General features: G+C 41.0%; 1 protein-coding gene and 1 pseudogene across 1 annotated transcript in view; one reads left to right on the top strand and one right to left on the bottom strand.

Annotated features, from left to right (window-relative positions):
- The window catches only part of LOC115224897, a 15,678-nt pseudogene extending 12,215 nt beyond the window's left edge, over positions 1-3,463 (bottom strand).
- A 495-nt stretch (positions 3,464-3,958) lies between these two features.
- The window catches only part of LOC115224887, a 41,837-nt gene continuing 33,269 nt past the window's right edge, over positions 3,959-12,526 (top strand). Inside the window, exon 1 of the mRNA XM_036500735.1 lies at positions 3,959-5,117. Coding sequence (XP_036356628.1) covers positions 3,959-5,117 — 1,159 coding nt within the window. The remainder of the gene's footprint in view (positions 5,118-12,526) is intronic.

The following is a 12,526-nucleotide window of genomic DNA, read 5'->3' as shown; positions in this document are numbered from 1 at the left end:
CTGCGTTAGTGGTATCAAGCACAGTACAAAGATCAGTGGGGACAGGCAGCCCCCTTGGAAGATGCCCCTCCTAATTTCTGCTGTCCCTAAACTTCTTCCGCATGCTGTCAGGTCCGTCATCCAAATCACCATACTTTTTCCAAGCAATCGCTCAACATTCGATGCAGTACCGAATAGGTTCATACACTCCATAATCTAAGAATGTGGGATCATATCCTACGCCTTACGATAGTTGATCCACGATATGGCTAAGTTACTTTTCCTCTTCTTGCAGTCTCTAAGTACAGTTTTGTCTATCAGGAGTTGATCCTTGGACCTCTGCACTTACGCTTGCAACCCTTCTGCTCATGTGGCAGATGTTCGAACATTGAATCTGCGAGTATTCAAGTCAATAACATCCATATAAGTGGCAAGCAGGATAAAGGCCTGTAATTGTTTATCGTATTGCCTTTTTTGATGTTTTTCAGGCACGGCTCTGTCCTGCCCAATGTCAATCACCCTGGTGTTATTTGGTCGGCGTTTAACAAGGTGTTGTGTTGCACAGCTATTCGTACATGACATTCACCAAATCATTTAATCCAGTAGCCTTGCACTCCATATGGTCTCCGGGCCTTCTAAATGCTCTTTTTTTTTGCTGATTTCCTTCACTTCCCTAACTGAAATGACTAGCTCTGCCTGTTTTGGACACACTACTGTTTATTTCAATTCTTCTTCTCCTTCTTCTCTTTCTCCTCCTTCTCCTTCTTCTCCTTCTCCTTCTCCTTCTCCTTCTTCTTCTACTTCTTCTTCTTCTTCTTCTTCTTCTTCTTCTTCTCTTCTTCTCTTCTTCTTCTTCTTCTTCTTCTCTTCTTCTTCTCTTCTTCTTCTTATTATTATTATTATTATTATTATTATTATTATTATTATTATTATTATTATTATTATTATTATTATTACTATTCACATTGATATATATATATATATATATAATATATATATATATATATATATATATATATATATCAAAATAAGAAACAGGATATCCAGAAGTGATGCAGTACGACCGTTTCAAGTGGTTCCATTTAATTGAACACTCTTACAATCATTACATCAAAGTTAAATTCCAGGGCTATCCTCAGGAGCGCAAATAAGTTAGTAGAATTTTTTAATCACTCCGACACATTTGTATAATTTTACTTAAATCTTCTAAAATGGTAAGAAGACAAAGTCCATACTGTTGACACTTCATTTTAGAAGTTTCTAAGACATCAGGAAAAATCTGTTTGGATCATGGCTTGTCAATGATTTTGGTTCAGTTTTAATATATTAGTCTTGTTTATCAAATCTTTGTATATCAAATCTAAGACTGGAGAATAGTGTCTGTTAGGAAAGGACATGAGGGTGTTGACAGAATCATAGTGGGTATAGTCATAAAACTTGTCAAGATTATTTTGAAGTAGTATGAAGTAATGGCTATAATGAGGTTGGGTAGCGGAAGACCTCAAATCAAGATGTTAATTACTATTTAAATGGGAAAGATGCTAATAAAACCAATGATGATAATACAGAGGAAATTTTATCATGGGGTTATTATAGGAGATTGATTTAAACAATATTGTTATATTATATAAGGAGAAAATTTAGTGTTATCAAGAAAACATATTATAACCGAAAAGATAAATTTTGAATAACTTTGAATATATACCAACATTTTCAACAATATAGAGAGAAAAATTACATAGAATTAGTTTAATTTTCATTCATATGCTTAATTATTTATTTATTTAGTGGCATATATAAGGTCTGATAACTGGCATTTACTCAAAGAATACTGGGGCGATAGAACATGCTAACTATATATTTATTATAAACTAAGAGGTATATTATAAGCTGTGAAGATACCGGTGCTATTATATAAAAGCTAATATAAATTTCTAAGGTACAAATTTGTCCGACTGATTTTTAAAATTCTATTTATTTATATATGCATCTGAGGATAGCCCTGTATTTAAATCAATACATTGATTGCATGTTCAATTAAATGGAGCCGCTTGAGACGGTCGTACTGCATCACCTCTGGATATCCTGTAGCTTAGTTTGATTCTTATTCACCTTATTTTGAAGTTGTACGGATAACACCGCACTACCTTAGTGCTTCAACTTAAGAAACTAATTCATCTGAATATATATATATACATATATATATATAGGGAATATAATTCCAAACTTATAGAGAAAAATTCAATTTAGCAATTCTAAATCAAATTTCACAATATATAATTATATAAATGTATATAATTAAGAGAAATAACCTCTAGACATTATCCATATTATATAGAAAAAATTTTAATATACTATAATAAATATTATTCTAAAAATCACTGAATTAAATAAACATTAATTTATTAATTGAATTACTTAATAGACGTTATTCTCTTAATTATAGACACACACACACACACACACCTATATATATATATATATATATATATATATATATATATATATATATATATATATATATATATATACATACATCATGCATACATACATACATACATACGTACAAACATACAAATTGTGATCTCTATCAATTTTGCCTGTGTACATATATATGTATTTGTATATGTATATATAAGGGGGCAAAGGAAAGTGATTGCGTCTCTCATAGCCTCTCCTCTCCAGGTGTAATGATCGCTGCAGAACTTCTACCTGGCTGCGCCTTGTGGAAAGTTCTTGCTTATGGCCTCTCCTGCACTACTGTGTCCCCAGCAGCACCTTCACGCGGTACCCCCTGTTCTCACTGAGCCTGCTGTGTGGCGCGACCGGGTGCTTGGCGGTATAACCAGGTGGGCAGACTGGGCTCGTTAGCCTTGGTTGGCAGCCAGTCTAGGAGAAGGAAAACTCTGACTCCAAACCCTCGCTCCGCTGCCTTGCGGATGCTCTTGGGAGAGGGAAAGGCTATGGGAGTAAACCCAGACAGAAAATCCGGAGTGGAGCCCCGAAGGCGGTAGGGTGTCGAATCTCGACCCTTTTCCGGCAACTCCTGCAGCCAACCAGACTCCAAACGTACTGCACTGCATTCCTTTAGATTATGTCCGGGGGGGCCGAGAGGGAGATTCTGGTGTCTGGGCAGCCCAGTGTCTTCGTTCCTACCGCCCAGGCTTGCGCCATGGAGAAACTACTCCATCGATGGAACAAGCTGAGATGGCCAGGGTGAATTGGCGTAATCTCGGGCGCTACGGGCCGTCTCTAACGGTGGGGGGGATCATTGAAGTCCCACTGGTCAGCTACCGCCCGCCTTAAGCTGGGCAGCCCCCGGCCAATAATGGTGCTGACCCGCCACAGACTGCCCGCTCCAATGGGTGCTTGGAGCTAGGACAAAATCTGAAAAGCAGACTGAAAACCCTGCACCAGCAAACAAAGGAAAAACAAATACCCAGTCACCAGTCTTGCGACTGGCCACCTGGAATGTCAGGACCATGTGCCCTGGCATCATTGACGATCTACGACAGATGAACGACAGTAGGAAGACAGCAGTCATCACACCGAACTGAAAAGGCTGAACATCGACATAGCGGCGCTGCAAGAGACCAGGCTCGCCGCAGACGGCATGCTACGGGAGAAGGACTACACCTTCTACTGGCAGGGGAACCCGTCGAGGAGGCCCGCCAGCATGGCGTGGGGTTTGCCGTGAGGAACAGCTTGCTCCCCATGGCGATCCCTCCTTCAAATGGCTCAGAGCGCATCCTCACTCTGGCCTTGCAACATCAACGGGGAAGGTAAACATAATTAGTGCTTATGCCCAACACTCCACTCTCCTCAGGAAATAAAAGACCGGTTCTATGAGGAGCTCGACGCCACCATCAGCCAGATACCAGGGTCGGAGCCCATCTTCCTTCTGGGCGACTTCAACGCAAGGGTGGGATCCGATCATGGGGCATGGCCAGATTGCCTTGGACGCTTTGGCGTGGGGAAGATGAATGAGAATGGTCAGAGACTGTTGGAGCTTTGCTCTTACCGGAAACTCTGCGTTACCAACGCATTCTTCGTGACTAAGCCACAACACCAGGTCTCATGGAGGCACCCAAGGTCCGGACACTGGCACCAACTGGACATGGTCATCACCCGGCGAGCCCACCTCGGCAGTGTGCTTCTCACACGCAGCTACCATGGTGCTGACTGTGATACAGACCACTCTCTGATGTGCAGCAGGGTCCGATTGGCCCCAAAGAAAATCCGCCGTCCCGTAGGGAAAAGCCGCCCACGCATCAACACCGCCAGGACAACCAACCCCGACATCCGCTCGGAATTCACCAACCGCATGGAGGAGGCCCTTAAAGATCACGCAGCCACGTCCATCGAGGAGAGATGGCAGCTTATTCGCGACACCACTTGCAGAATAGCCATGTCATCCCTAGGAAAGAGGGAGCGGAGAAATCAAGACTGGTTTGAAGCTCACCTGCCTGAGATGGAGCCTGTCATTGCTGCCAAGAGGGAAGCACTGGTCAACTATAAGCGCGACCCATCAGAAAAGAACCTGGCTACTCTGAGAACAGCCATAAGCGACGCCCAGAGGACGGCCAGACGTTGCGCCAACATCTACTGGCAGAACTTATGCCAGAACATCCAGTGCTGTGCTGACAGTGGTAACGTGAAAGGGATGTACGAGGGGATGAAGAAAGCATTCGGGCCCACTGTCAGCAAGGTTGCTCCACTGAAGTCCAGGGATGGCGATGTCATCAAGGACCAAGCGAAGCAGATGGAGAGGTGGGTCGAGCATTACCAGAACCTCTACTCCACTGAGAATGTGGTCACCAGGTCTGCCCTCGCCGGCATTCCTGCTCTGCCTGTCATGGAGTTGCTTGACCTGCCTCCAACAAAGGAAGAACTGAGCAAAACAATTGACTCACTCGCTCGGGGCAAGGCACCAGGGCAAGACGGCATCACCGCAGAAGTCATCCAGTGCGGAAAGCCAGCCCTTCTGGGCCATCTCCACGAGCTGCTCTGTCAGTGCTGGGAGGAGGGCTCTGTCCCTAAGGATATGCGTGACGCAAACATCATCACACTGTATAAAAACAAAAGGGGCATAAGCGACTGTAATAATTACAGGGGCATACCACTGCTCAGCACTGTCGGTAAGACATTTGCCAGGGTGGTCCTGAAGAGGTTGCAAATGCTTGCAGAGCGTGTGTACCTCGTGTCTCAGTCTGGCTTTAGGGCAGAGAGGTCTACAATCGACATGATCTTCTCACTCAGGCAGCTTCAAGAAAAGAGTCGAGAACAGAGGCAGCCCCTATACGTGGCCTTCATCGACCTGGCTAAGGCGTTCGACTCAGTCAGCAGGGAGGGGCTGTTTGCGCTCCTGTGTAGGATAGGTTGCCCTCCCAGACTGCTGAAACTCATCACCTCCTTTCACGACGGTATGCAGGGAACAGTGCAGTTTGACGGATCGCCCTCGGAGTCGTTCCCCATCCAGAGTGGAGTGAAACAGGGTTGCGTTCTGGCGCCGACGCTCTTCGGAATTTTCTTCTCCCTTGTCCTGTTCTATGCCTTCAGAACGTCCGACGACGGAGTGTTCCTCCACACCAGGGCTGATGGTGGGTTGTTCAATCTTGCGCGCCTCAGAGCTAAGACCAAAGTCCGTCAGGTGCTGATCAGAGAGATCCTCTTTGCTGACGATGCCGCCCTAACATCACACAACCAGCCGGGTCTCCAGAGGCTGGTCAGCTCCATGGCGGATGCCTGCCAAGAGTTCGGCCTTACCATCGGCCTGAAAAAGAGAGAGAACATGGGCCAGGACGTCGGAGGGGTCCCCAGCATCAGTGTCGGCGACCACAGCTTGCAGGTGGTGAACGAGTTCACTTACCTGGGATCGACGGTCTCCAGCAGCCTGTCCCTCGAGCTGGAGCTGAACAGACGGATTGGGAAGGCTGCTGCTGCCATGGTTAAGCTCTCCAGGAGAGTGTGGGAAAACAACATGCTCACAATAACCACCAAGATCGCAGTGTACCGAGCCTGCGTGCTGAGCACCCTACTCTACGGTAGCGAGAGCTGGACAACATACACCCGGCAAGAATGCCGCCTCAGCGGCTTCCACATGCGGTGTCTTCGACGGATCCTTGGCATCTCCTGGAAGCACCGAGTACCAAACGGAGTCATCCTAGAACAGACTAATATGCCAAGCATGCATGCCCTCCTCGTGCGGAGACGACTGCGCTGGCTCGGACACGTCTGCCGCATGCAGGACGGTCGCATGCCTAAAGACATCCTGTACAGCGAACTCACCACGGGATCCCGACCCAAGGGACGTCCACAGCTACGATACAGGGATGTGTGCAAGCGCGACCTGAGGACTGCCAACATCTGTGTGGACACGTGGGAGATAACAGCTGCTGACCGCTCTGCCTGGCGTCGGACAGTGAGGAAAGGCGTTTCCAAGGCTGAGGAAAGGGGAGCACAGCTGTGGTCGGACAGGCGGGACAGGAGGAGGACAACTGCAGCAACACCCCACACGTACCCATCGATGTTCGTGTGCAGCAACTGTACCAGGGACTGTCACTCTAGAATTGGACTGTTCAGTCACAGCAGACGCTGCTCATCATCAAAGTAGGCCCCACCCTTGGCGCGACCCATTGTCTATCAAGACAGACGGGAAGAAGAAGATGTATGTATATATGTAGGTAGGTAGGTACGTACGTACGTACTTATAGTATGATATGTGGACTGCATGGAAGAAAGGATTTCATCAATTCTTGGCCCTTTAGTAAACATTGATTAAGAATTTTTTCTGTAAATGCTTATATAACGTTAAGCCTACTGCAAATATATTCAAAATTAATGTTTAGCTTGTTTTATTAAAAATCTTGAGTAAAAAAGAACTATTAATAACACATTTTCCTTCGAATTGCCCAAGCATTACCATGTATTCTTAACTATCAATCTTATTTCTACAAATCTTCATTAAAATCAATACTCGTTCGGTGTTTCAAAGTACACTGATATGCACTGAATTTCATCGATAGATTTTGATAGGTAACAACGCACCACACACGACATACATATACACATGCACTCATACTCGCACGCACACACACACACTTCTGAAAGAAAAGTTTAGAAAATTATGTTATCAGTGAGGCAATATTTATTTGATTAGATATACGAAATTTCCCTGCATCTTTAGATAATGGCTACATACATTATTCTAATTGTATTAAAGCAGGTTTGTCTTAATCTATCTTGTCGGAGCGTATGCTGTATATCGTGATGCAATATAGATTAATATTTCATTGTACCACCGTCTATATTATAAGAATTATAGATATTCATGTCAATGCATTTATCAGTGACGTAGGCCTATCCTTGTCTGGTTATATCAAGTGTCAGTTGTGTTTGTTTAGTCTCAGCCAGAATCATCTCAGTGTGAGGATAAAAATGGCATTGTGGTCGTTTATCAGAATTACGTCTAGTTATGCTCATCTTGATGTGGTTTTTGCTTCTGTTATTGTCAGTGGTAGGTTAAACCCAAACACTGATTGAATAAACTTATGATCAATATTGTTCCAGCTGTGTTGTTAGCTACATTGTTTGCAAGGTTACGTTATCCCTTTCTCCTTACTTGGGGCGAAGATCAGTGTCTCCTACCACCTTTTTGGGATCTAATTTCTAAGTTCTCGAGACGCCGGAGACCTTGTTCTCATACTTGCATACCGGATAGAAACTTTACAGTTTAGGTGGAATTTTTAAACTGGGTGACGATTAACTACCACCCGATAAAAGTCAGTGCTCCTCCTCCATTTGCTCAAACGCTCCAGTCTTTCCAGACATATCCCAATGTTCCTAGTCATTTTCTAGCTTTTCCTGAAAAACTCTGAAAATCCTTCAGATTTTCAAAAAACACTCTGCTTCGTTATATGCTCCATATTTTCCAGAAACACTTGTTTCTCCACATATTTTCCAGTTATGCCCAATAAAATCAGTTGTATTTTCTATTAATCTACTGCCACTTCATGACAGCACCAATTTAGTGAACGAGACTTCTTTTAATGTTCATTGCCATATTGCTCAATTAAATACAAGAGTTATATATATTTGCATATATGTATGTATGTATGTATGTATGTATGAATGTACGTATGTATGTATGTAAGTATGTATGGTGTGTGTGTGTGTGTTGTGTGTGTGTGTGTGTGTGTATGCGTGTGTTGTGTGTGTTTGCTCCATTGAGGTCACTGCAAGGTGAACGTTTGTTTTTATTCACACATAGCCCACAACATTTCCCCTAACCGAAAATTTACTATTCAAAAGCAAAATACACATTGACGACTGACAGAATTTTGATTAGAGTTCTGCCGAAGCAGCGTGAGTCGCGAAGCTGATGCGCACCAACACAAGCAACAACAACAAGCGTGGAGGCGCAATGGCCCAGTGGTTGGGGCAGCGGACTTGCGGTCATAAGAACGCGGTTCCGACTCCCAGACCGGGCATTGTGAGTGTTTATTGGGCAAAAGCACCTAAGCTCCACGAGGCTCCGGCGGAGTGGGGTGAACCCCGCTGTACTCTTTCGCCACAATTTTATTTCACACTTTTTTCCTACTTCTGCCACAAAGCAGAGAAACCATGGTGTAACCCACTATGGTGTGATAAACTTTCAGACCCTAGTCTAGATTGCGAATCCTCTGTACCCCAGGATGTTTCAGCTTTCCGCCTCTTGAAAGCCACCGTTTACGAAATGAGGATAACAACGTAGCTTTCGCGCCCGTACAACCGCCAGTCTATCGCGTGTGGTGGGTGGATCTTCAAGTTGCAACACGCGTCCTTAGTAGCTTAGTAGATTAGGCTCGAATTAGAGATTATTGTTTGTGGCTAATGGCGTGAGTCCGGATTGGAAGAAGAAGAGGAAGAGAAGAAGAAGAAGAAGAAGAAGAAGAAGAAGAAGAAGAAGAAGAAGGAGAAGGAGAAGAAGAAGAAGAAGAAGAAGAAGAAGAAGAAGGAGAAGAAGAAGAAGAAGGAGAAGAAGAGAAAGAAGAAGAGAAAGAAGAAGAAGAAGAGAAAGAAGAAGAGAAAGAAGAGGAAGCAGTTTACGTTAAGGAGATATTTTTGTGAAGTTGTGTAACTAAAATTATTGTGGTTCTCTCTAATATAATTATTTTGTTCAGTTACTAATCCTTACCTTAAAACAGCATATCATTCTTTCGACTAATATATTAATGCGATTTATGCTATATTTGATATTTATTCGTATTCTCGGTACCATTCAAATGCATTAATAATATTACTGTCAGATTTTCACACTTTTTTCTCAAACTCGTATCCTAATTGGTAATTCATTCTTCGATATTGCATTTAACTCTTTCTTTTTAGTTGTAGTTCTTTAGTTTCAATATATTACCGAATATATTATAATCCATCTCTTTCAAGCAAGCATCGCATCTGAAATTTTCAATAAGGTTTCCAGCTGCTTATAATCTTTCCTTGAATGTTTCAAGTTAATTACATACAAAAGATGATTTATTACTATGCCAGAATATTTGTATGTTCATCCAACCAGTTTAATATAGTAATCAGAGCTGCTTAGGCCTAGTAGAAAAGTAGCAGTAACAGTGTATTACCTTGATATATGCCTCTAATAAGGCAAAAAAAATCATATTTTTGTATTTTACTAACAGTCTTCTGTTAGTAAACGTACTTAATAAAGTATGGTGCTACGTTCTTTTGCATACACTTTTCGACCAGATTCTCTATATGAAATTTGATGGTCTATTTAGAGGACAGCAATGGATTCTTTGAAGTTGTTTTACTTACCAGAATTCGCAATCAAAATCTCTTTAAATCTCATGCTTTCTTCAGTAGGGAAGATATAATAAATATATTAACCTTACATATCGTAAAAAGGGTAGGATAGTTCCGATTAGTATACTTCTGGATTTAGGTCTGCTCAAATAAGGGTGAATAAGATTTAAAAACAAAAAACAAGAACAGCATTCTTAGAATGTTCTTTCCTCTTCTACTTTCTTCATACAACAGCCATACACTACAAGAGTAATGAAATACCACATCTTTAAGATATATTTCTCTTCTTGTCTACAAAAGCTAATTGATCTTATGAATTTCTATGTTGTTAAAAGACAGGTGATAGATCTGAGGATCTGTGGTACTTTTTAATTTTGTTAAAGCTCTTCTCTCTTTCGACAAATCAATTATTTACTGCCAACTGTCGAAAATACTTGTAAATACATAATATGCAGTTTCGAATATTTTCGCGAGAGGCTAGTGGGTTGTTGAGGCCAAGGTGTTAGTTAGTAATATAAAATACTTCTGCTGTTATTATTATCGTAGCTGGGTTTTTTGTTGTTTTTTTTTTTTGCTGTTATTGTCAAACCTAGTTGTAGAGACTGTGGATCATAGGCATTCCACCTATGATTCTATCGCGTTTTGAGAGACAGTTTAGTTCCGACTTCACTATTCAATGGATTCTTCTATTTTGTTGCTTTTTGCTTGTTTTTAACGTTTGTTTGTCTGCTTGTTTTTATGAGTTTGGCTTTGATTTTATGGCGGTGTTCTCAAAATCATCACTGCGTGATTCTAGAGTGTTTCGTTTTTCGATTTCAATAAGCCGATTTATATTGTAAACATATATCTGTATCTACCTGTGGTTTTGTTTCATTGGATTATTTTCACTGGTTTGGTGTGTAGGAAGATGCACTATACATGTCCTTCGCAGATCATAATACGATGCCCTTAAATCAATACAGTTAATGATATCTGCAAAAAATGCAAATAGACATATGCAGAAAAAACATACACGACTAGCAAGCATCATAAGAATGACTGAACAGAGTGGTTAGAGAACTGTCTGGGAGGGGTTGCATTTTATAAGTGACGTAACTATGTGAGAAGAGTGGGCTGCTAGTGATTGAGTGGGGGATGATCTGAAAGAATCCACCCCCAAGAAACAAAGTCTAATGTAGTAGCCATGGAAAAGACAAAGGGTGAATACAGTACGCCTCTGGTCCACACTCAGGTGAATGAATATAGACGACTTTAGGGCAGTAAGTGACGGTCAGCATTCATCCGTGTCTCCATTACAGAAGCAATATATCATTGTGGTTGTGATTTAGATTCGTAGAAAATTAGTTATTGAAAGGATGAAGTATTTTGTGTAAGCTTTTGCTACATTGTTTAATGCACTACGTATTTTCTTCACTTTGATCGTAAGCATTTACCAATTTTGATCACATATATAATTGCTACATTTTCTTGTTTTATCTTTTATTACCTCTGTAAAATGTTTGCAATGTTATACATTTTGTAGAATCCGATTCTCTATGTCTAATTTCTTTGTTACTTATTCATGTATCATATCCTGTTATTTGAAACATTTATAGTCTTGTATTCAGTATATTTTTCTCACTAATATATATCACCGAATAATTGTGACTGTTCTAAAGAGAACATGTTTCATTTATTATGTATCAATCGATTATTTCTTTCTCTCACAGCATCAATTAGTTCTTTCTTCGTCAATATTATACTAAGATAGTTTTGCCATTACAGTTTTGTATGAATCCTCTGGAATAGATTTGTTTCGTCTAGAGGAAAGTTCTGTCAGATTATTGCAATATTCCTTCATTAAGATCAATAATACTTTCTTACATTACTCCAATGATTTGGCGGGGCTTTGGAATATTTTCTCTGTTTAATCTCCATGTACATATTTGTGTATTTCGATATTGTATTTTTGATAGATTTGTAATATATAGCTTTTCATTGTTTATTTTGCTAACAAAATGCATAATGTAGAACAGAAAATATTACACAATCAGCAAGGAAAGGAAGCTTGTTGCAAATTATTCAACTAACAATTACCTATAAGACGCAGACAACAAACACATATTCATCCAACTAAACAATATAAGGAAAGACTACCGTGCAAATAATGTAAATAATATGGACACTGTCAGTATTGTATGTATTATGTTTATCAGGAATCTTGAGATATTCATTCATTTTACTTTAACTCAACTTCATCAATTTTTCTAAGAACATCGGTTTCTTTGAATAAAAATTTTTGGTTTCTAATCTTCTGTTTCTGGAATTTCTGGAAAATTCTCCACTGGATCTCTTTTTGATCTCATATTTTTGAGGTATTGAAAGAGACCTGCCTAAAGCACGAACCTCTCAATGTGTAAATATCTCAACAGTGTAAAGCTAAATGTTATGTACCCGCACGTAGAATTTTTGTCGTTTTGTTTTTTAAACCATATTATGTAGAGGGGAATTATGCCTCTACATATACATACGCATATGGTTAGTAACGCGGTTAAAAGCTCAATCGAGATGGCTAAACCTACTTCCTAACTGCAAAAGAAATAACATAAAAATCGAAGAACTGCATGACGTAGAGCTGATTAAGCAGCTAGTGTGATCTAGGGCAAAAGGCACTATATTGCCTGATGTGCGAACAATAGACGAGCGAGTCGAAGATGTCTGACTGGTGACAGTTCAAGACAAGGAACAGAGGCTATGGTGTCAGCAGTATAAA

This window comes from Octopus sinensis, linkage group LG2 (assembly GCF_006345805.1).
Source record: "Octopus sinensis linkage group LG2, ASM634580v1, whole genome shotgun sequence".
Lineage (NCBI taxonomy): Eukaryota > Metazoa > Mollusca > Cephalopoda > Octopoda > Octopodidae > Octopus > Octopus sinensis.
This window is presented reverse-complemented; position numbering and strand designations above follow the sequence as displayed.